The sequence below is a fragment of the Asterias amurensis genome, chromosome 4 (assembly GCF_032118995.1).
Source record: "Asterias amurensis chromosome 4, ASM3211899v1".
NCBI classification, from domain to species: Eukaryota; Metazoa; Echinodermata; class Asteroidea; order Forcipulatida; family Asteriidae; genus Asterias; species Asterias amurensis.
Window position 1 is genome coordinate 1,511,150 of NC_092651.1, and position 25,872 is coordinate 1,537,021.

A 25,872-nucleotide genomic window follows, 5' to 3' on the forward strand; every position below is an offset into this window, starting at 1 on the left:
CACAAATTAATTGGAAACTTGCTTTACACAAATCAGATCCGTTTTATTTTAACATTTTTAAATTTAATTATTTTTTTCTAACATACTTATTCTCTTTGGGTATCGCTTTAAAATTATACAATCCTAAGTGATATTCAACTTAAATTTGGGAAATCTGAACTTCACAAACCCATGGCTTGATCATTGAGCCTTAGTGACCATAGTCCATCAGCGGCCATTACAAACTAGTTACACAGTCACCAATTTATGGAAAATAAGTACCCTGTTTGTGTTAATAGCTTTACATATACATGCATTGTCCAATAAAGGTTTGTTAAAGGCACTGGACACATTGGTTATTACTCTATAGTTGTTAGCATAACAACTTACTTGGTACGAGCAATGGAGACCTGTTGATAGCATAAAACATTGTGAGGAACGGCTCCCTCAATCTTTGATAATAACAAGCGTGTCCAGAGCCTTTAAATATAAAATGTATATTTCTCATTAAACAAATACAAGGTCAACTTTAACAAGTAAACGGGCCAACCTACTCTAATATTGAGTCACAAAACAATAAGGATGTAACCTTATTGTTCAAAGCTGGAGCAATAATGACCTATAAAATAACAACCAATGTGTATGAGGCGAGGGGGACATGAAAACTACCCTGGTTTATAACAAATTTAAAAATGTATTTGAAAATGTGTATAACCATCATATATACATTTTTTAAACCACTTAATGTCTCTCAGAAGAATTCAAAGTATGTACCCATACTCCCCCGAACCTAGAATGTAATGGTATATTACTGAAGTCTTCTCAGAAACATTAAACAGTTTCAGATCTCTACCAACTTGATACAAGTTGTTTGTGTAAATTAAACATTTTGAACACAACATAAGAAAGCTTGACTAACTCACATAATAAACCTTTATAACATCCTGCTGCAGGCTCTACAAAATTCTTCATTGAAAGTTGAAACTGATTTTAAATTAGACAGCAAATAAAAGCAATTAGGCATACTACATTTCCCAACCTCACTTCAATTTGTATCTAAACCCACAAAATTTACATTGAAATGAAACTTAGAAAATTACTGTGTTTTTCACAAGAAACTGTGTAATAATAAGGCATCCTCCTTGTTGGTTGCTAAAAACTAAGTATTTTAAATGTCCAATACTGGGGGTTTCAAATTTAGTAGCAAATTGGAAATCATTTTGTATTAAAATATCTACCCTCAATAATAACAAGTTCTTATATAGCGCATTTCACAATAAACCGTATCAATGGGCTTTACATTAGTCCCCTGGTCATTGGGCCAATAAACATCCCTTTAATCTTTCTCAGCTCCCATTTAGGGAGTATACAGCCCCGAGCTGCCGTGGCGCTCCGAAAGCTTTTCATTCACAATATCAACCTCTACCCTCGCAGGTACCCATTTATACCCCTGGGTGAAGAGAAGCAATTATAGTAAAGTATCTTGCTCAAGGACACCAGTGTCACGACCGGGATTCGAACCCACACTCCGGTGAATTAGCACCAGAACTTGAATTCGATGCTCTTAACCACTCGGCCGCGACACTCTGAAATAAAGTTTATTAACACAAAATCTTTGGATAGCCATGACAGCTAAATTACACTCAAAAATAAAAATAGCCTTTGAACACTTTCATAGAGGGATAAATAGTAATCATAATACAAAGCATTTTGGAAGATTTTTTTAAAAAGCATAGCAAAATGCTACACATCATGCATCAGGCTACTCAAAAATCATAAGTTGCTACACAATTTTAGCATCCAAAGTGCACACAACACAAAGTTCGGAGGTATTTTTACGTATTGAAAACACACTGGATGAAATGAATCCCTGAACAATTATTGTTATAACAGATGTGTATCAAGTAGGGGGCAGGGGAAAATTTGCCTGACCCAGTGTCACATTTGAGAACTTTGTCACCAATTTTTGTTTAAAATTTTGCTTTACCGCCCTTACACTTTACAGTATTTCATTCAATACATGTTTTTTTTCTTCAAACAAACACTTTTTTTGTTGATTTCGAGACCTCAAGTTTAGAATTTGAGGTCTCAAAATCAAGCATCTGAAAGCACACAACTTCGTGTGACAAGGGTGTTTTTTCTTTCATTATTATCTTGCAAATTCGATGACCAATTGAGCTAAAATTTTTACAGGTTTGTTACTTTATGCATATGTTGAGATACACTAAGTGAGAAGACTGGTCTTCGACAATTACCACTAGTGTCAAGTGTCTTATATAACAATTATTTGGGCGGCTAATTATTCTTACAGCTGAGAAGCTGACCTGCAAAGGACGCAGCTACAGATTTTTTCAGAGGGAGTAAAACGTGATAGCCCAGAGAAAAACTCTTCTGGCATAGGAGAGAAACTGAGATTGCTCTAGTGAGAGGCAAGCACTTTAAACACTAGCCACCCACTGATCAGGTGTATAGAGAGCTGAAGTCACTCACTCCTCTCTACTCCTACTCTTCAACAAGTCAATATGGTCTGAAAATGGTTGTTTAAACTAACATGGTCGGCCATTTTGACTCCAAAAAATGGCCGACCCTATTTCTTCGCGACATAAAAGGAAAACCATGCAATTTCGAGGCATGTCTGTGTGGATCATTATATTCAACTTTTAAAATATCTATCTAATGATTTACTTTTCATAACAAACGGCTTCAAACGCTATATTAAGATCAACTCGACTGATCCATGGTGTTCCTTTAATTGACATGGGAATTCATGGGTCAGTATTTTGTCCAACTAAATACCTAATATGGTGGGTTGTATTCTAGAAATGTTTTCTTGATAGGAGATGTTGGATTCCATTTTCAGATTGATTGATTGAACAACCAACTGAAAAACAGATTTCTTGAACTTGTTGTCAATGTGACACAAGCCATCATGGTTCTACTTGCATCCATTTTTGATCGACCTTTTTATATTAATCATCAGCTTCAACTACAAATGTATGCCTTGTTTTTGCATTTTTGGCAAGTTTGACTTGGAAAGAAATTTTGATTACAACAAGATCACAACTTCAGCTTTTGTTGGCGTCTTTTTGGTTTGGTATCAGACAGGGTTGCATTGATTTAATTGTCTTAATGATTAGCTTGTTAGAATTACCTTACTTCAAGGCAGTGACTTCGGCATTTTCTTTAAAGTTACATAAACATCATTCAATGTTAAAAATAGCCCACATACACCATGTGAATGAGGAGCTCAGCTGCATCCACTTCTACTTAAGGTGATATTCTACTTATCATGTACTCGTTTGGTATTCTCTAGAGAATGTTAAAGAATCCTAATTTTACCCTGACTAACCTAGATTTAGTCTTTCCTCACAAAATAAAAAGATCTTCATAGAAAGGCTTGAAAAATGTCCCCCTTACTTTACTTTACAAAAATAACTACATGCATTTAACCTATAAAAGTTTTTCTTCTTAAGAAATATGAGTTTAATGAGTTATTCATAAAAGGTACAATGCTAAGGATGTAAACAGCACCAGGTCTAAATATACTCAAAATGTATTCATAAGAAAAGGATTAATTAATATAACCTTTATATCATATAAATTATTACATAATATTCATAGTTATTGTCTTTTTCTGGAATATTCTACATCCTTCCTTTCATATAAAAAAGGACTTTTAGAAAAAAGACAAAACCAAACAATCATATGGCAAGGAAATGAATGTATGTAAAGTAATATTAAAGTTGGGGTTACTCCGAGTGTATGAATTAAGTTGTGTAAAGTTAATTTTTCCTGGGAATTTTAGCACACATGCTATGAAGGGAACATTTTAACAATCACTATCCCGCCGACTACGAGAATACAATACTTACACAGAACTAGCAGTCGCAGCTCTTACTAAAATTTATCAAAACTTTTTTTTAAGAAAACACAACATATGAATTAAGAAACACAAACCAGTCTAAACACATTGCTTTCATACAGCTTAAGACTTCAACATGAAAAAAAGTAAATTTAGCGATAAATACGGACAACACATAAACCCTGTTATTAACTTACAACTATACATCCAAGTCTTCTGTTGTATTTACAGACACATCAATAAACGTTGTGTCTTTATACGCTGGTGGAGCTTCCTCAAACTGAATTGCTTCAGTCTCCATCTCATCTTTCTGGCCAGGGAGAGGTGCATATCCAGCATTGATGCGATCAATGTTGTTGGCTGGACCCCATTCCTTCGTGGGTGTGATGGACTTCTTAAATCGCTGTTCATAAAAATTAAAAAATAACCCCAGGGATTATGAAAATAATATACATGTTATACAGGTATCGACCAAGCAGTGTCTTTCTTGAAGACTCTGATTGGGTTGAAACATCAGGCTACTAACTATTTGTTTGCATTCATACCATGGGTCCTTTTGGCTGGTAAGCAGTTTGCAACAGCACATCCTATTTTCTTGTCTATAAATAATCAATGAACAATACTTCATCATAAAAATCACTTGCCACTTACAAAACATTGTGTTCCAAAGCACTTTAAGGAAATGTTCATAATATAGAACACATTCAGACATTATAAGTTATCACACAAGCGCGAGTGGAATACGGAAAAATATAGCGCTTCTGCGTCCCATATCCAACGAGGCCGAAGGCCGAGTTGGATATGGGACGCAGACGCGCTATATTTTCCGTATTTCCACGAGCGCGCGTGTGATAACGTATTTATCTTCAAGCAAACTTGGCGCGTGACATAGAACACACAAGACGCATGGTAGTGATATTAGCCGTGCAATATAGGTTTTTATCACCACTCCATTCTGCCAATCTGATTGGTGGATTAGCGCGTACTTGAAGATAAATTTGATTAGGATAATACAAGACGGAAGCTTAAAATACCCGGCTGTCAGAACAACATGCCACACAACCTACCTGATCAATGCGCCATCGATGCGCCAAACTACACCAGTCGTGTAGTTAGTCGCGGATTGTGAAATTCAACAGTTTTGTCTGAGATTCGGGTTCATAGCTTCTGTTTTTAGCATTAGTGCGGAATGCTATTGTCTGCATTCTGAATCCAAGAAGACTTACCTCTAAAAGAGTTCCTTCAGATGTAGCCAGATAAAAAGCAGCATAACCAATCACATACAGCAATGATGAAAGAGTTAGGGTCCAACCGATAGCTTCGGCCCATGGTGGGAAAGTATAACTTCCATTGACAGCTGGTCTATAGTCGATGAAACTGAATATCATGATGCCCTGTTGGAAAGCAATGGTAACATTTCCAGTGATCAAAATGTGTATACAAAAAAGACGGACCAAATAGTGGAAGACTAGTCCTGGGTGATCCAATGCTCAATGTGCAGGTGAGAGAGTTTGTGGTCAGATTATGTAAAGGACTGAGTTATGGCAACAAGCTACAAATTGTTCATAGATTATCAATATTAACCATTCAAGGTATCCTCCAGACGGTTGTTTTGAAATGTAAATCATCTAATGATTAAAGAGCATGTGATGTAGGGTGTCATGTCTGAGTGGATAAGAGCACCAAACTCGAGCTTTACTGTTTCTGTTTAGCACAGTGTAGGCTTGAGTCCCGGCCGTGATGCTTGTGTGAGCAAGACACTCATCTATAATTGCTTCTCTCCACCCAGGAGTAAATGGGTACCCGTGAGGGCGGGATGTTTCTTGTGATTGATTTAGCTTAGTACACTACATAATTGGCTGTCTATCCTAAGGAAGCTAAGATGGTTTAAAGAATGAATGGCCATGTGACCAGGGGTACTAGTGTTGGAAGCGCTTGAGACGCCCTTCGGGTGTATAAAGCACTACATAAAAATTGATATTACAACTAAATTCACTAGATGTTGGTTAAAGAGTTAAGAGTGAAATATAGAGCTTGACTTACCACAATGATGACTGGTGTTACAAACATCCAGCAAACCTTCCAGTACATACTGAGTCCAAATCCAAGCATACTTTCCACATCCTTCAAGAAATTATCTACACCTGAAAGATACAATAGATACAAAAGAGTTGTGTTAACTAAACATCAGTGCAGAAACACACTTCATAAAAGGGTACAAGAAATAGATGTATCATGAAGACAAGCAGTGTCCTAGTAATTGGAAGTACATCATTGTTTCCCATAATTTACTTTTGTCTTTAGGAAATCTCTCCTTACATACAGAGGGAGAATCTTTAACTTTGGTTTTGACACTAACTTTTAAAATGGATATATTTTGAAATGGTATGTTTGTAAGAATTCCAAAAAGTTCAACTGAAGGTTTTAACATTCTAAAACACCAGTGCCTTGCAAAACAAAACAGTTGGTATTTATTGTACCAAGATTCCTAAAAAACAAAATCACTTCAAACATTTTCTCATTTGTCAAGAAGAACGCTGACAGCTAAGTAAATTTCCTCACAATAAGATTAACTTATTTCCTCTAAGGAAATTGGCAATTAGAACATTTGTACATACATTGAAGAAAGTGACATGTGGAACACACATTCTGTCAGCGTTGTATCTTTCAGATCACCAGAAAATAAGGCCGGTTCATACTTGCTGCAACTGCGCATACGCATCCGACAAATTCAGATTTTATCATTCATACTTCATCAAAATAACAAATAAATACACATTGAAGTTGCGTGCGTGTGTGGAAACGTACAGGTTGACTTGTGTTTATATTTTTGTGCAGTGCAAGGATCTTTCCTGTATATTTGAATTGTCTTTGCATTCCTTTCATTGTATACTGCAGACTTTCCTGATTTCCTTCCATGAAGCAATTGCCCTTTCTGCATCTTTGTATTCTTTAAACCTTGTATTATAAAACATGCAAATAGGCAAACGGTTTTTATCTTATTTTATCAGGTTTGCCATCATTCACTGACACTGCAGTGATATTTCAATTTGTCCGACTACACATCTGATTAGTGTGTGCAACAGCACACCCAAGAAACGGACCTTCATTTCAATAACATCAAGTGTGCTTGTACATGGCTGGAGGCTTACCATAGGCATAAGATATGACAAGTAGCTCGATCAAGGCCAGTAGTAATGGGGTGAATCCGGCTGAGTACCAATTGAAGAGAGTCATCACATAAGTGCCACCCTGGTAATGAGATTAGACACACATTTATTAACCCTCACCAGGGAAATTAAACCTTGACATCAGATCAGGTTACAAACAGAATGATACATACTTGATTAGTGTCAAATCATTGGACCTCTTAAACGGTTTTCATCAGTGTTACTTTTTATCTTCATAAGTGTTTGAAAAGTAGCATGTTTATATAAGAATTAGAAGGTATAATGTTTAGGTGATTACGACATTATGGAGCTAAAGTGCACTGTGGTAAAGTGCACGAGCTGCCCTTAGCAACAGCCTCAGCCGCCGATTCCGACAAGGTCTTACATTTATTTCATTACACTTTAAATGTACAATAAATTAGTGAGGAATCTAATAAGTGTAGTTGCATCGATTATTAAACTCTATGCAAAAAAAGGTACAAAAACATAGGGCTCTGGACTTTTGAAAGAACGCTGGCCTTTTGAGTCAAACAGTTTCAAAGAGAGAAAATACAAACGTTGTTTTACCCGTGTGACAAATGGGAGTCCAACGAGGAACATAAGAATGCAGACAAGGAGGATGATCCAAGACTTCCAGCGACGAACCTTCCCTGGGAACTTGCTTTCGAACTCATCAATGAATGCAGTGATCAAAGTCTCCAATGTTACAAACTAAACAAAAATACGACAGAAATTTTCAAGGTGAAATTTCATTAGACTTTTTCGAAGAGAAGGCAAAATATGGGATAAAGCTCACATAGCAAATAATTAATCTTATCTTGAGTTAGAGTAACTCATCCTAACTTGGGACTAGCCTCAAGTTTTTTTTTATTAGGACCCCAAGTTAGGACCATCGTTTTGAAATCGACCCCTGATGGTTTAACCTTTAATTGATTTGTTACCTGACTGTCGATGCCAACAGTTAGCAGCATGAAGAAAAACAGGAATGACCAGAGCTGAGGAACAAATATCCGCGACACTGCCTCAGGATACGCAACAAAAGCTAGTCCAGGACCTGATGATAAATAAAGAAACCAGTAACTACCTTAGGATGTCATGAGAGCACAATAATAGTGGCTGCTAATATAGCGCATATATTCGTCACTCAGTGACGCTCATGGCTAGGCAATATACAGTATTTTCCTGCAAGGTACGTGGGGCCGAGTTTGAATTACGAGACTTACTCATTTTACACGTACCATGTAATGGTTTCAAGGTGCTGTGGCCCAATATGCTGCCAATCAATTCAGGAACATCGAGGGAACTCCCCCCTCTTTTTGATATTAGTACACTTGGTTCTTTTACATGTGTTACACAACACACAGGACCAACAGCTTTATGTCCCATCCGAAGGATGAAGCATCATGGTTAAATGCATGCTTAAGGACACAGGTGTCAAGACGAGGACTTGAACCTCAGTTTGCTTATCAGAAACGACTGATTTGAATCCGGTGCTCTTAACCGCTAGGCCATGACACTATTGAGATGATACACTTAGTTGATCAAAGTTCTTTCTTTGAAATAATAAGAACATACAGAGTAAAAGAAGAAAAGAAAGACAGGAGAAGAAAAAGCCAATCTCACCTGCAGCAATGACATCTTGTATGTCTTGGTTCGAATCATGTGCCATGAATCCAATGATGGAGAAGATAACAACACCAGAGAAGATACTCGTCAGGGCACATGACATGCTGATCAGCAACGTATCACTGTAATGTTTTTGTATTTTTTCAAAGTGGAGGGTGGTGAACATAAAAAGTAACAGTAAGTAGGGAACATAAAATGAGGTATTATTTGATGTTGACAGATACCTGTCAACAGAAAATGAAAACAAAGCACATCAAAACAAATATTACAAAAATGATGAGGAAGCTGCTTGTAGTTCAAGAAGATCCTTGCTCTACTTTGAGGCGGTGGAGAAAGGCTGGAGAAAGGCTGCAGCCAGTCCAGAATCTTCACATACAGAATTCCATGAGAGTCCTGATAGCCTTCCAAATATAACCAGGGAACCCAACAACTTCCCAGAGGCTTCCATGAAACTGTAAAAAAAAAAGCACCTTGGAAATGTCCAACCATCCTTGAAAACATTAGTTTTGAAACAACAGGCGATGGTTTTGAAAGTGGATATTAGCTAGATCTCCAGTGCGAGATTCCTTGCAGTCTCTTGGAAGCTTCTGAGAGTTCGCTGTGAAGAGGTTTCTGGTGTCCTGTGTTCAGGTAGTGGCGTCAGTCTCCCATGGGATCCTTGCAGACCCTCAACAGGCTTCCTAGATGCTTCTTATTTAGCTCTTATTCAGATCTTATTGGGGCCGGATCGGATAATCTTCATCAAGTACAAATTTTAACTCAACATGCATCTCTTCTAAGTTTCACACATCAGTGTAGAGACTTAAGATGCTAGACAAATAAGCAAATACACGAACGCATGTACTGTATTTAAAGTTCATTCGATTGATAGAGGGTGTTCATATGACGACACCTCGGGTTAACAAAGACAACAGATAATACACCATTATTAAGGCTAAAAAGAAGCATCTAGGAGACCTGTTAAAGAAAGATGTACTTGTTGTTTTCATGGCAAGCTGAAGCAAAAATCATTGAGCAAATCTGCACGTAGCGCCCGGAGATCATCCTCCCAATTTTACAGGGGCAGATTTTGGTGATGTTTACCTTACAATGGAACAATCTGAAAGGCACGATGGATGTGTCCCATTGTTTGGTCGACGGCGATTCGCAGATGGTGGGTTGTGGGGATAAGTTCTCTGTTGTGTCAAACAAATAGTGTTTACAAACGTAAGCACAGCAGGATTTTTACTCTTGTGTGTTAATACATGAGTAGATGTAAAGTTCCCAATGCATCTACCCAATGTATTGATATTTTGTCTGTTTGCCAGCCCATTCACACAACATGTTCATTTGATAATGAGTGCATTAACCAGCAAAGGGAATTTGCTTTTCCAACCTGTCTTTTTTTTGTTACAGTCACAAAACATCTGAAAAGTTAAGGAGTTGGGCAATGTGAAGCAGGTTATAATTACAAAAATGAAGGGATAGTTTGCTTGATGATTGATCAAAGTTTGACAGATACTGATGTTCTAAATTCCGTCTGCTTGGCAAGCACTCATATCATGTCGCCTCCTGTATAAAGTCTTGATGCCAAACAAGCTGACGAAATCCAATGCAACATCAATTTCAAGATTCCAAGTGAATGAGTAAAAATTTTACTATCAGATCTCATCAAACCTTACCTCAAGTGGGTACTTTTTCCACATTTCTACTTGGCTAAATTTCTCAGATTCTTCTTTTATGAAGTGTGGTGTTCATGACACAATGGTAGAATGAACTCAAAGAGCTCAAATGATAGGAACCTTGATTCTGTTGCATTTGATTTTCCTCACTTTGCTCTGTGTGTGAATGGGCTAAGGGCTTTGCGTCAACTAAGCATCATAGTAATTTTCTCTCCATTCCATTGAGAAATTAATATATGCTTAAAGTTGACTTTGGATTTTTACTTTAGAGAGTATGTCTTTTTAGTGAATTTCAATTTCACCATTGGACATGAAAACAATAGCTTGCTTTAGTTTTCAATGGGTAAAATTTTAAATAAACTTTTGGTAGCAATTAAACTTGCCTTTGCGTCTTGGGAATTTGTTGGTAAAGTTTCTGAAGAAATATAACTAATCTTTTTGTTTATTTTTTACATTTCAAACAAAATGACTGTAAAAGCTTTTAGGTCTGACTTAAGCATATCTATTGTAATCAGTCCAGAATGGGTGTATTTGAGAGACAACCTTTTTCATCTTACCTGACCATTCCGCTCCTAGTAAACCTGTCAGATTATGTCATTTTGTGTATGTCATTAATATTGTTACATTGTGAATGATACTATACACACTAAGTATAAGCACTGATTAATCACTATCACATTGTAACCGCCCAGAAAATGAAATATTACTTCAACAAATATCAACTATAGGAAAGCAAGTTGATATTCAAAACCCAATCAGTATGTTTTTTCTTCCTCGTTATAATTGTTCTTGCACCGATTTGTAGTCAATTCAAGGATTAGCAGTAAGACGGAGAATGTATTCACTGTAGCTCCACCCTTTTGTTTTATTCCGTTAAGTGGAAACTTTGCTTATACGAAAGTGCTTATAGTATCGCATGTGTTTGTGTTTATGTTTATATGGATGTCAAACAATGACGACTGCCTTCCAAAGCTGAATGCCTGTCTCAAGAAGATAAATTTGAAAATTAATTAGTTTCAAACATTTTAATTAAGTATTTCAAATGAGCCATTTTGATTGTCAATTGAACAAAAATTTGGTTTCTCGAAAGATATAAAGTCACTAGTGCAACAATTGTGTTAAAAAAACACCACGTTACTTCCCGTGGATTGATTTTTTGTTTGTTTTGTGTTCAAATTATCCTTTGATCATTGTTGTTTGGTACAGTCTACAGTGGGAATAATCATTAAGGAATCAGATAAATTATATATTTTAAATTTGTCTTGCTTTTGAAATTGGAGACTTATTTACCAACCCTTTACTAATGTTGTCAGGAGATTGAAAGCATAGTACACTTTTGGTAATTTTGATAAAGATAAAATACTTTATTTAGTTTTATCTAAAGGGATACTTTATGTACAGTTTGCAATGTATCAATTTACCTGCAAAGATTTTCTGCCCTTTGCTCTTTAACGATAGAAGCAAAAATGAAAAACAAGTAAATGCAAATTTCCTGAAAACAGTACACTTTATTGAGTAAATTGCTAGAGTTGAATAGGTTTTAGAATTGTTTTTTCTCATTTAAGGCAACTGGGCTGAATTTTCTACAGGATGGTTTTCATACATATTACTAACTGTTCATAAAGGTTTGAAAACAAGTGACTGTGTTCTCACCCAAAGTGTATTATGCAATTAATACTACAGACCAACAATTAAACCCAAACATGAATATCATCAATTGGATTGGTTTTATCCAAAGGTAAGAGAAGTGATTTTAAGTAAAATGAATAAAAAGAATTCACACTTTTAATTCCTGCGTCCATCCACTGTAGACCATATGCACTGATGACAAAGATCAACTATAGACAATAAAACGGCTCATTTTGAATATAAATCAGTCTGCGTTTTTATACACGCACACACACAACACACCCACACTGAATGTTAACAAACAAACAGAAAACATACAGAATGTAACTCAGGGCATGACCATTTCAGATACCATGATCAAGTCTTACTAAGCATGACTGATTAGCCTGGACAAACTTTCATCATTAAAAAAAAAATTGGTCTAGATTGTTCCATACAAGTAAAACCACAATACACTGCCTTGGGGCAATCATTTGACAGATTAATGACATGGATCCCCGACCACTATTTATAATTATAAAAGCGGATGAGATGACAAAATAATTATGTTCACAGGATATGACTTTGATCTACATGTATCTGAAAAGATCCCCAGGTTCAAGGTTGGCTCCTTACGCCAAAATGTCAGATTTGTTTTTGAGAAAATGTATCACCCAGTTTTTCAACCATCAATCTTGAATCTTTTAGTCATTTTCATTCAACCAGAATAATTAAAGACATCATTTGTTTTGAAAACTTTGCTCCCCTTTTCAGCCAACTGCAGAGAAATTTTAAAAACATTTTACATGGTTTACAGTGTATTCCAGGATAACATGAACAGAAAATTTAAATCTATACTTTTCACTCAAATTTCATCAACATTTTTGAATCACTAACAAAACCAATTTTCCCCAAATTTATAAACTTTTGCAAAAAAATGTCCAAGTGCTAATCATTTATATCCTGGAGTACACTGCATGTTCTAAGGCATTTAACAGTTCATAGCAGCAACAGTAATCACGTATGAGTTATATTTTAACCTGATGAGTAACACAACTCATGTCACAATTTGTTCAAAGTGAAATCATCTCCAATTTAAATTTTTGTAATTGTTTTGTTATTAATTCAAATAAATTGTTGTTCGTTTGTTGTTTTATTTTGATATTCATTTTACCAAAAGTTGAGCTAAAATTGTATTAGCAAATGCATCATTTGTAAAGACTGATGTCACAATTATTTTAATTTTTTGTCCAACATGAATCTTTTGAAGTTTGTCTCAACACTGATATTCAGCAAAAAATCCATAAAAACTGTTACACAAAATCACATGATGCTTCTACTGCCACTACTATGATAGCTGTATGCCTTATTTACTTACTACATCAGTAGTTGAGTAAGCTCTGTACCTACCGTAAAGTATTGGAGCTGAATTTGTTATAACTAGAGAGGGTATGAATCCCGCCCCATCCTGCTCCATAGGAGAAGAAAACCTGAGTAGCTGCTGCTTTCCACACCTAGTCAATGTACAAATAAATCATACATCAATAAATTCCAAAGGAAACTACTTTATTTATATTGGAGATTTTTTAAATAACAGTATTGAGGTAGAATTGTAAACAATTTCAACATGACAGATACTGAGAAGTAATAAATAAAAACAATACTAGGATCTTATATAGAGCTTTACCACAACCCTAGGGGCTTTAACTAAAGCGCTCAGCATTTTTTCTGAGAAGTTATGCGGAGCTAAGCTTTTGAAACCTATACCTTTTTAGCACCATTTAATGATTTACAAGGTGCTGTGGCGCCATAATGCTACTGGTCAGACCAGGAACACCGCGGCAAACCATCCCTTCTCTTTACAATGAGTGCACTTTTGTTCTTTTACGTGCATTACTCAACAGATGCAACCTACTGCTTAACGTATTATCCAAAGGTCACAGCAATAATAATTTGCTTAAGGACAAAAGTGTAACAACCAGGAACCCACACGCTGCTTATCAAAACACAAGAGCTTAAGTCCCTGCTGCTCTAATCCACTCATTGACACACAACAACAACAGTTTGCATTTGGATTGATTTTGCAGGACTGGAAAAGTACTGAAACTGTAAGAGTTATTCTAGCTTGTTTATTGCGCGGTTAGAAAATTCCAGACAGATGCTTACATTTGCAGAGAGCAGTTTTTCAAAGTCTGGTGTTAAGAAGAAGAGAATGCCCTTCATGGCACCGGTCAGTGTCACTCCTCGGATAAACAGCACCACCAGAACAAAATAGGGGAATGTTGCAGTGAAATATACAACCTGGAAATAAGAATGGGATGGGGGTTATTACTTTAAAACATTAAACAGTACTTATGATAGGAAAGGTATACGATTTGTGTTCTCTCTTAAAATTAATTGCAATCAAAACCTTTGGTTGGATGCCTACAGAAGCGTTAGATAGTAAAAGTATTCTGAGAAACATTTCACTTCAAAGTAACATCGTTATGTAAAAAAGCTAACAGTTTGTATGTCCCCAAATTTGAATCTTGGAAGCTTGTGTATTCCCATAAATGGTTAAGTGAAGACAGTGCATTGAACTTTGACATATAAGAAAGAAACCTGATTACTAGTATCAGAATTATACTAGATGAAGCTTTAGTGTGCTGTCTGCATACACACCTTTCCTGATGATTTGACTCCCTTGATGATACACAAATAAACCAAAATCCAGGCACAGAGAAAGCTCACAAGCAGCGGCCACTGGATGGAACCAATATCCTCAAGTCCTTCCGAAACATTCAACACACCAAATCTGTAGATAAATGTATCATTATTTTAATCTCAACAATTATGTTACATTGGGGGGGGGGGGGGGGGGGTTGAAGGTGATACAAATGTTAACAAAAAGGCTGATTTTCAAGAAGAACATTCAAATGTGCTTTTAATTGTAATAAAAGGGGAAGTTAATCAAAGTTGTAACAAGAGAAGGATATTCATAGCACAAAGAAGTCCAACTAGAAATTCTAAATAAAAGTGGTTAGTATACAGAACCCCTTTCTTACTTCCAATACTCTTCACTGGCTCTGATCCGACGAGGTCCTGAATCCAAACTGCTATGATTCACCTCACTGAATGAAGTATTTGGAGTTCCTGGATTGTACGTTGACAACTGAACATCTTCCTGAGTCAAGTTATCTTTAAATGGCCAAGAATAAAACAACAACAGGAACAAAGAGTGGTTAGATAATTGGGAAATATAAAACAAGCAGATATACCCTGAATATGGTTAAATGGACATGTTAGCAGGAAAAATGTATATTTACATTTGTCTTTTGATCAGGCTTGCAAGAAATAGAGTGTTTTTCACCTTATCTGACCGGCTTAAGTAATTATATTATAAGTTATTACACAAGCGCAAGTGAAATACGTACTAATATTTTCCACATTCTATGAGCTCGCATGGGATAACAATTTTATCTTTTAGCCTCACAAAGTCAACCTCATAAAGAAACAAAGAATGTTTAGAATGTAATTTTTGCACTGACGGTATGCGGAGTGTGATGCATCTAAGCTCACAATATGTAAAGTGCACTATAAAAAGGAAAGTAGGTTATGGAAGATAAATCTGTGTGCGCATACAGTAAACAAATAAATTATAACTGTAATAACCCTCAACTTTTGACCTTGACTGGTTTTTAGTATACTAAAGTGCCAAATAATAAACAAATAAATTACATTATAGGTAATAACTCTTCATACACAATACCAAAAGATCAATTTTTATGGTCATAAAAGGTACTCAATTATCAGTTGGCAGAAGAGATGATTAACTTGTTGATCCGAAACAAACTCTTTGTCAAACCAAAAGTTATTTATAAACAACAGGTGCAACCCGGCCTAGGTACCCACATAGGATAAAGCATTACAGCTTGGCAACATTCCCATGAGTTCTTACCTTGACTCAGTGACAATGTTGTATAACAGTTGGGAGTATTCCAAGTATTGTTGCAACCCGTCCAGGGAAGTGGATTCTTAAACGAAACAACCATGTACCGAATGGTGTATGCGATGATCAGATTGTAGTACAGGCAGAAGTAAGATGATACAACTGCCATTGCAACACCCACACCTGAAAACAAAACAAATGGCAAACAAAAATATAATATAAAACTTAAGAAGTATGACCTTAAGAACATTTGCTATCCAGGTAGGTAGACCGCTGTACCATTCGATCACGTCAGCAAAGTTCACTAGCTTTACAGCTTAAGATCAATCCATTACCTAAGGCATGTTAGTTAATGCAGCAGGAGAAGTCTTAGTTCACAATATTATTGAGACAGTCTTCTCTCTGAACAACATGATCAAACAATTTGAGGTGCATCAATCTAAAAATCCTAACTACAAAAATATTTTAGGAAATTGGAAGATTAGGGCATCCACCCAATCACTTGGCATAGGGGTGCAATAACAAGTTGTTTTTCAATGCTGAATAATCAAATCCAATTGTACTACCTCAAAGGGGCACTATTGATCATCCATTCATTAATATAGGACAATGTCTTTAAAGCCATTGGACCCTTTCGGTAAACAGTATTGTCCAAGGCCCACACTTCGTGTATCACAACTTCTATATCAAATAACAAACCTGTGAAAATTTGGGCTTAATTGGTCGTTGGAGTCAGGAGAAAATAACGGGAAAACCCACCCTTGTATCCGCGCGTTTCGCCGTGTCATGACATGTGTTTAAAATAAATCCGTAATTCTCGTTAACAAGAATTGATATTGTTTTACTGTTTTCTCAAAAAGTAAAGCATTTCATGGAATAATATTTCAAGAGAAGTATTTCACCACTACCTTCTGTAAACCCTGTAAGTTATTTGTAAATCTGTGAACTTGTTTTTGTTCTGTACTGAAAGGGTCCAATGGCTTTAACACGAAGGCAGATAAACAGATTAATGTTTTAATACAAATATGGACGGAAGAAGATAATCCATACCCACGGTCAATTCTCCTCCTTAAACAAAGATCAATCTTGATTGAATTTCTTTTTTATAAACATGAAAAACAATCTGTAGGAAAAACAAAGGTGGTTTCTGCAACAAAGCTAGGCCTTGAATAACTTAAATCTTCCATATCCATAGCAGCAACACTGCTTTTTTTAAACATATTTTATAATTGTGACTACAGCTGTGTTTAAAATGCAACAAGGTATTAAACGTATGATGTGTTAAAATGAGGAAAACACATTGCATCCTACAGAACGCGCTGATGCATCTTCACTGTAGGTTTATTGTAGCTTTAGCTTTGTTCAGCTATTTTGCTTACTTAATAATTTAATACAAGGGCAAATCATAACCTGAGATTTAAGTCCCAAGTATAACACAGGCTTGTGTACTTACAACGTATGCTAGCGAAAATAGAAACTAGAAACTAGAAACTGTAATTCAACAATAACACATTGGTTTCAATCATCATATGACAACATGATAAGGTGCTAGCTATGTCTTGTTTCAGAATACCTAAAAATGACACAATAATTCCTTCAGTACTTCCTGGTCATGCAATTTCTGTTCAAAAAGTTGGTTCACTAAATGCTATGTCAATGGCACAGAGGAAGAGATAAAATGTCTACGAACTGAAAACACTTTAACTTTTGGAGCCTCTAACCTACATAGCCATTGCTATCTTTTTGTTGTATAATTATCGTCCACTTTCAGTTGTATTCATTGTTGTTTTGGCCCAAGATGTTTAAAGATTTAAGATTTAAGGCATTTCTGTTCATTGTTTTTTTTTTTTTTTTTTTTCCTTGCTTAATAATTATTAGGTGCATTTGTTTATATATTGTACATTTTGCCTTGTTTTGGTCAAATAAATAGTAGTAAAATTACTTAAAAAAATAAAAGCTTGTTGACATTTACTGCCTCAATATGACCTTTATGACAAATACATGAATTTTGTAGTATGTATAGATTGTTGACTATCCCATTACCTGCCTCAAACAAGGCCATTATTATGTCATGACAAATACATAATGGCATGTACTTTGTGCAAACAATGAACCAATTTCATTTGTACAGCTATTCTTGGACCAATTTTGTTCATGAGCAACTGTTTAACTATTTCATAAATCAATATTACTGTTAACTCGTAAGTGCAAGGGAATAAAACAGGAAATAACACAAATAATAAAAATTGTCAGCAATGACCAGTCACAAAATAGGATTTTGTTCTCAATAAATATTAAATGTTGAGCTATGATTAACAATAAAATCAGTTAAGTACAAAGCACAATACATTTTATCCATGTACATGTAGGTATTAACAAACGCTAGGGAGTTAAGTTACATTATTAACTGGTGAAGGATCACTTTAAACACTTATTTTATATAAAGTAACAAATTTCAATGAACATCAATATAATTTTTGTTAGTGCTTTTTGATTAAAAATTGATTGTAAAGCACTTCATTCCTTTGAAGAGGTGCTATATAAATGTTGAATAATATTAATAAGAATAATTTGTTTATTATTAAAAATAAAATCCACTTTAACATCTACGGACTGACTCCTTATTTACGAGACAATTAAATTATTGATTTTTTTTTCAATCACAGTCACTGGATGTGTTCAAGAACAATCTCAGAACATCTCTGTTCGATCGTTAACTTATTTCTGAATATTTGATGGCACCATGTACAGCTTGTATCAGTAGTTTTGTCCGGTTTTCTGAAACTACATTACCTACTAACATGGACCTCAATAGCTTGCCTAGTACCTGAAGTTATGTGTTTTTTTTTGCAACTGTTAACAACGCTTTGTGATATTCAGTTTTAAAAGCACTCTCTTAATATGTATTTGTTGTTAAAATTAATTTTGTTGGCAAGTTAACTAACCCATTGCAATAAACTGATAAATTGGGAGTGCAGAGGACCTGCCTACATATTCCACATTGAAATTCATTTTGGACTGCGCTGCAAATGATCATAATATATTCAGAGTGATGATGGTGTACAAACCGTTCCTACACGTACACACAGATAAGGTGTGTGTACGTAAATGTTCCAGTTCTTATCCAGATCAAATTATGTATGCACTGCACCCAACCTGCGCTCACAGGAAACTGATTAACATAAATAATATCATCTTGTACAATGGTGTTGATCCCTTTGGGTTCGACTCCTTTGGAATTGACAATAATTACATTGGCAGTTTTGTGAATGCATCTGCTACGTATGCGATTGTTACTTATACCTGCAATACATGTACAATGTTTGGGGTTTTGGGTAAATGCATTTTGACCATCTGTGGGCTGACTTTTTTATTCCTATCTTTACAGGGATGTATAAATAGACAAGTTTTCATTAGGTGTTCGGACCAACAGCCCGGAACACCTCTTATGTTTGTTCGTTTTGTTTTCTTTTTCTTCATACTTCTTCTTCTTCTTCTTCTTCTCCTCCTCAGCGTCCCTTGTCCACTAACAAACCTTTCCCAAACTCGTATGAACTTGAAACTTCACACATAGTTAGCGATTCATTAGGAGAAGAAACCGTGTGAGTTACGTCATGATGATGTCATCAATTCTTGAGTTATGAGTATTCAAAGTTTATTAATTCAAAAAACCATAACTTTTGATCTACATAAGGGATTCTTACAATCGAAACATCATCGGAATCGTCATTGAAAACTCTGTAAACGCCCCACATACATGACCCCATTTTGATGTTGTCTTCCGGCTCAAAAGAGAGGTAGAAAATTTCAAAATTCACGTATAAAGAACAACGTAAAACATACATGCCCCCTACAGTCTTTTCTACAGTCGTCAATATTTCCTTAGTTCATATTTCCTAAATTACATTAAGCTATTTTGACAATCTATACATCATATGAAAGGGCTTTACGTACTTTACAAAAATGGATATGTTGGTGAACTTTCGTTGACCTTTTGACCTGTTTAAACCGGAAGTGACTGTAAAATGATTTGAAAGGGCGTTGTTTATTGCCTTTTAGGTTGAAATATACATCCTTTGATGCTTTACCATCACGGCATACAAGTCTGGCAAAGGTCTGGTTTAAAACAAATATTAATTCTAACAAGAACTGAACTGGCAGCTATAAAAAGATTGTTCATACAAATTTCACTGATTTACTACATTTTTGTTTAGTTCTTGAATACAATTGAGCCCGTTTCACACGAGCTTTCTAAACCATGGTCGTTGGGAGCGAAATCACATTCCTGTTATATAATCACAAATTTGCGTTGTGTGAAATGAATCCGTGCGATGAAATCACCAAGGACCCGCGTAATAAACAACCGGGATCAAGACCTCCTCCAAAAAATCGCAACCCTGTTTAGAATCGCCGAGTCACTCGTGTGAAACGAAACACAGTAGATTACAAAGGTCCTTGGTGATCGCACAACGATCATGCATGCACAAACCATGGGGTTGCATTTCTTTATGAGCACATGTCATTGCTGATGGAGAAAGTTCGTATATTCCAGGTATCCAACAAAATGGTGTCGGCAGCACAAACTGAAAATTAGTTTGTTTTATTGCTTTCCTCAAAGTTTGTTTCTTGAACCAATAAGCTTCCGGCCAAGAAAGCCTTGAATCTGACTTTTCCGCTTGCAATTTCAAACAAAATGCTTTCGGATACATTCATTTTTGGAGTCGGGACGCTGAGAAATCGTTTATTTGTTATCGTTTTGTCAATTTCCTTGACATCCAAACGGATTCACGTTGCAAAACACGTAACGACTACCGAGTTTCATTTTGATTGCATCAAAAACGGGAAAGAAAATCTGTAAACACACGTGTGCAGATAGACTTGACAGTCAGTCCGTTTTATGTTCAACGAAAGTGTACACATCGCGCGTACTGCACATACAAAACACAAGTAGGACTTTTCCTTACTCTATTACAGGATGTAGTGAGAATTTGGTTGTGATCAGTCGCTGTACAATTGAAGTACATGTACTTCGCTGCAAATTCTCCACACATGCATATTCTGGCGACGTCAACATCTAGCAAGGGTTGAATCCGATCGAGAAACACTCTGAGCGTCTTTTAATGCACGCAAAAAATAATGGTGTGTGGACGCAAACCCTCTCGCTTATCCCTCGTTTTTTAATTCAAATTTACACTGAACTCGGAGAACACATTATTTTAAGGTGAAAAATCCGGAAGATTCTTATGCCTGAAATACACAGTGGTGCGCCAAAAAATGATCGATGGTAACCTTAAGCAAATACATGACATTACACGGGCACTGACAGCACCAGCGAACTGGTAAACAACCCATCACAGTGCGATCTCACATAAACAAGGGACGTCGGGAACGCAATGTGCGTGATCGTGTGAATGTTGGTCATGAAATCGCAAACAACCTTTGTGACAGACAACTGGCGCCCACAACAAGGGACGTTGGTCTTCGGCTCTCGTGTGAAAAGGGCTTTTATGAAAGAAATCAATGATTTGTTGTTTTACATACATATTTTGAATAAGAACAAATGGAGAACATTCACATCAAAGTAAGGTCTCATCAAATCTCATGCCAGACCAAGTCTTTCCATTATCCTCTTTGCCAAATGAAGTATTCCAAAGGACTTCATGAGGGCTGTAGGCCCAAGAAGCAATTGCGTAAATCACTGTAGGAATTAACACTGAATTGCAGGCCCAACAAGTTCAAAGATTTTAGCGTCCGTCCAAGCAAATCACGACGGATGGTCTTTTGTTTAAAATACCTCACAATATTTATTCAGTCAAAGTTTATAAACAAATGACTCATGCAATAATATTAACTTTCTGTCTACTACGTTCAGCAGTACAAGATAGCAGAGGTTTGCAGATAAACACAACAACAAAAACAACAACATCTACAAACCTTTAAAGAGGGGGCTGATCTTCCAGCAACTGATGCAGCCAAGACTGGAAAATTGGCCAAAGCTTACTTCAAGAAACATAACTGGTATTGCAGCCAGGATAAGCATCAAGAAGTACGGGATCAGAAAGGCACCTAATGGGATAAAGAAACCATGTCAAAAGCTAATATATGAATTTCACAAAGATTCACTTCCTTGTTCTTTTCTAACTATGCTAAACATGTACAAGGAAATGTCAAAATACAATGAAAATCAATAAACTAAGACCCATTTTAATTATCAAATAATAAACGACCAGCAATACAAATGATTCATTTCGAAAGATTCAGGGTTGAACAAAGAAGTTTTACTAAAGGGACACTGCTGGACCCAACGACCTCCGGATTAATGGCCTGTGCTGAATGAATGTATCGCCTATTTTGTAAAATTGTTATGCCCTCAATAAGCCACTTCGGAATGTCAGTGGCGCATGTCTGTTACTGCTGACAACGGACTTTGTCTGTCTCCCGTAACCTTTTGACAATACCCGCTGGTATTGTCAAAAGGTTACAGGAGATAGACTTAGTCCGTTGTCAACTCCGAAGTGGCTTAGTCATTGCCTTGGTGCCCTTAAAATGCTCCAGTAGAAATTTGTAAAAACAACAGTTTTGATTACTTACCGCCACCATTGTCATACACCATGTATGGGAACCGCCAAACATTGCCCAGACCTACAGCATAGCCCATGCTGGACAGAATAAACTCAAAATGATTGCCCCATGTTCCTCGAGACTTGACAACATCTTTTGATTTAGCTGTTTTTGTCATCTTGCAATGTTATCTTCATCCAAGGTTAACTCTGAGGAAAAATCAAATAAAGATCATTCAACTGCATGTTCCATGTACATTATTTGATCCACCATTGCTATTGATTTTGAGAATTTTCTAGAACAGATTCCTATCAAAATGCTTAGTCTGAAAACCAAGAGTTTAATTTAACCTTTTTTCTGGCTGTAAATAGAAGAAAACACAAGGACAAGTTACACCACTGTTGATTTTTTAAATATTTAGAACAGCTATTTTACATTAATAATATTTTCTTGCGTAGGCTTACTTGGCTTTACTACATGTACATATATGCCCTGAAACTTTTTTGAGAGGGCAAAGCCATTCTCATCTTGTAAAGGGCACTTCTTATGGAAAATCTATGGGAATTTTTTGAAGGGGCACTAAGGCTAACACCAGGGCATAAGAGGCCATGGTTTCCATGTAATTCCACGCCTCTACATTTGTGGCAGACAGTAGCGTGGGTGACATTTATACAAGGGTTCAACACTAACCATACCTCCAGATAAGCAGGGACTGGTATCATTATAAGACACACATGGCGTTTGTAATCCTTATATACCTCATGAAACTTAGCCCCTTACCAGCTGAGAAAGCAGGTCTGGATGTAGTCTTAGGAATTCAAAATGAAGCAGTAAACTTTTGACTGAGCAAGGTGTGTACTGTGGAGATGTTCAAATCGAACTCACATGGGCCTATTGTAAATGTATGAAGCCACAAGTCCAATGGAACAACTTAACAGAATTTAAAGGGGAAAAAACGAATAAGAATCAATGTAAAAAGAGTGAAGGTTTAATGTACAGTAAAATATCAGACATTTAAAGAAATACATGCTCAGCGCTTCAAAAGTAAGTACATTTTTTTTAATTAATTATTTTAATTTTGTGTTTACTTTTTGTTTATATTGAAACCCATAGCCTTTGCCCATCTGGTGACTGTCTGGAATTACAGTTCCAGGTATTGGGTTGCCTAAACAAAAAGTATAAAAATTGACACATATTATGTATCCTCAAACCATCTTTCTGTGTGTCATTTACGTGTAGCCGTCATTCAAGAAAGACTCTGCTGGGTCGAAACATCAGGCCTTAAACTGTTTTTTTTGCATATAACAATTTTCTCATAGATTGATATGTTTCTTCTATGACTTAGCTACAATAATTTCATATGAAATCAAAGATTTGTTAAGGCTTTCCGCTAGGTTGAATTTGTGTAGATTTAAATAAAGTCTTAGAGTTAACATGATGCACAATGTGTAAAAATTTGAAGAGGAAAGGAATGGGTCAAGTAAATATTCGCACCAAGATTTATAACCAAAATAGTCTGCATGGGAATGCAAACAATTCATATCATCAATACAATAACACATCTAGCCATATCTCCCATGGTTGTCATAGCACTAACATACTCGTACACTGTATGTACTTCAAGATGATATGGGTGCGTAGGCCTACATTGTATTCATTTATGGATATTGGCAAACTGCAGACTGTCCATGCACATCAAGCCATAAATTAGACTTGCAATTGTAAATGACATTGCATAGTGCCCTACATTTGTTTGGTGGAAGACATTACTGAAATTCACATAAAAAAACATGCAAGTTTAAGGGTATTAAAGGGTTGATGTTTGGTACTGCAGTTTGCAATCTTTCCAAAATGTACTCAGCCAACTACAGAATTAAGTTGGTTAAAGCAATTGCAAGCAAATACTGTGTCATATCATAATAATAATATAAAAATCTTTGTTTTCCCGTGTTTTCCCATTTAAATACAGGCAAGACTTACGGTCTATTCAATATATTCACGGTTTACATGCGGCACACATATTTGTGCAATAAGACAAAGGAGGACAATGATTATTTACCAACTTGAACTACAGCTTTAACATGTAATATAGGCAATAAGTTAAATTATTTAAAACATTCAGACAGCATACTAGAGACCTGAAAGGGCAGTCATAAAAGTAAAACTCCCCTGTGTTCAGACAGCTCAAAGTTAAACCCGATAAGGTTTATTTGGTTCTAGGTCACACAGCACCATGACCCAACAAAACTACATGTACATCCACAACAATCGTGTAAAAAGAAATCCAGCTTTCACAAATTATGGCGTGTTCCCCAACACATCCTGGGGCACTGGTCACCTGAGAGGACTTGAAACTGGATGTGGTTGTTTTTATTTTGTTGTCAACACAATGTAATAAAAGATAAACCAGAAGTTGAACCACCCTACCGGACCGATTGAACTAATTCAGTTTTTACTTAATTTGTTAAGGTTCTATGAGCGACAGAAACACAAAGTTAAAACCAATGGGTTGACATTGCCTCACTTCCGACTTTAGTACATTGTATGTAGTCTGAATGGCCTAGTTTGTTTGCATTGTTTTTAGCCAACTTGGGGAACTTGTTTTATAAACTCAATCTATGAGTGAGACTCGATTAAAAATTCTATTGCCAAAGACAATCTTGATAACTTATTAACAGTTGGGCCAGTGACTACCATGTAGTTTGTACTGAGAAAAATCATCAACCGACAAGCATAATATTTGTTTACAATGCAAAAATAGTAAACATTTACAGTTACTAGAAAGATCATAGAGGTATTATATACATTGTAATCTGAAACGATTAGTTGGAAATTAAGCCATTATGTTTGAACACTATATGTATTTAAGTATCAACTATTCTGATAAAATGATGCAAGTGTAAGCTTACAGAGATACATGATGTAAAGCAAATTGTACAGCTAGGAGGTCGTTCAGACAACCTCCCCCCCCCCCACCACTGCTATTAAAGTTAAACCATTCTGGTAACTTTAGTACCCTGTCTGAACATGGCCAAAGTAACATCCATGTTGCCATTTTGTGACAACATGTGTAAGTCTCTTCAAAGTTCAATGTTGTCTAGCTAATGTATTTTGGACAGCTTTGGGAGGCCCATTTAGACCGCCGATACACTTGTGCAAAGTTTCAGCAAAACAGTTTTTACCCCAGTTTCGCTATTCCTATTGGTGGAGAGCGCGTTACATGGGGGTGTTTAACGGCTGATAAAGACTAGCTGGAGATGTTTAACACTGGCTGCTTTCGTGTACGCCAATTTTATTACGCTGGACGCAATTCATAGTAACAGCGCAGACACTATTTCTAAACGCCTGTACGCACAACCTGGCGCACACCAAACAGATTTTTTGAGAAAATAATGTACAAACCTTGAATTTTCGCTCATTTTCAGAATAAATGCCCTCACCTTTGGCTCAGGCCTTTATTGCACGGCCCGACTCTGA

General features: G+C 36.2%; 1 protein-coding gene across 3 annotated transcripts in view; it reads right to left on the reverse strand.

The window, feature by feature from the left end:
- Positions 1–37: 37 nt before the first annotated feature.
- LOC139936709 (sodium- and chloride-dependent glycine transporter 1-like) overlaps positions 38–25,872 on the reverse strand; it is a 41,873-nt gene continuing 16,038 nt past the window's right edge. For all 3 annotated transcript variants that reach the window (XM_071931586.1, XM_071931587.1, XM_071931585.1), the window contains 14 exons: positions 22,426–22,604; positions 21,769–21,900; positions 15,844–16,017; positions 14,951–15,083; positions 14,568–14,700; positions 14,073–14,207; positions 13,317–13,420; positions 8,635–8,759; positions 7,953–8,065; positions 7,579–7,722; positions 6,994–7,093; positions 5,885–5,985; positions 5,068–5,235; positions 38–4,244 (listed from right to left, as the gene is read on the reverse strand). In XM_071931586.1, the coding sequence (XP_071787687.1) occupies positions 4,041–4,244; positions 5,068–5,235; positions 5,885–5,985; positions 6,994–7,093; positions 7,579–7,722; positions 7,953–8,065; positions 8,635–8,759; positions 13,317–13,420; positions 14,073–14,207; positions 14,568–14,700; positions 14,951–15,083; positions 15,844–16,017; positions 21,769–21,900; positions 22,426–22,573 (1,914 nt within the window). In that variant the 5' untranslated portion in view covers positions 22,574–22,604 and the 3' untranslated portion in view covers positions 38–4,040. The remainder of the gene's footprint in view (positions 4,245–5,067; positions 5,236–5,884; positions 5,986–6,993; positions 7,094–7,578; positions 7,723–7,952; positions 8,066–8,634; positions 8,760–13,316; positions 13,421–14,072; positions 14,208–14,567; positions 14,701–14,950; positions 15,084–15,843; positions 16,018–21,768; positions 21,901–22,425; positions 22,605–25,872) is intronic.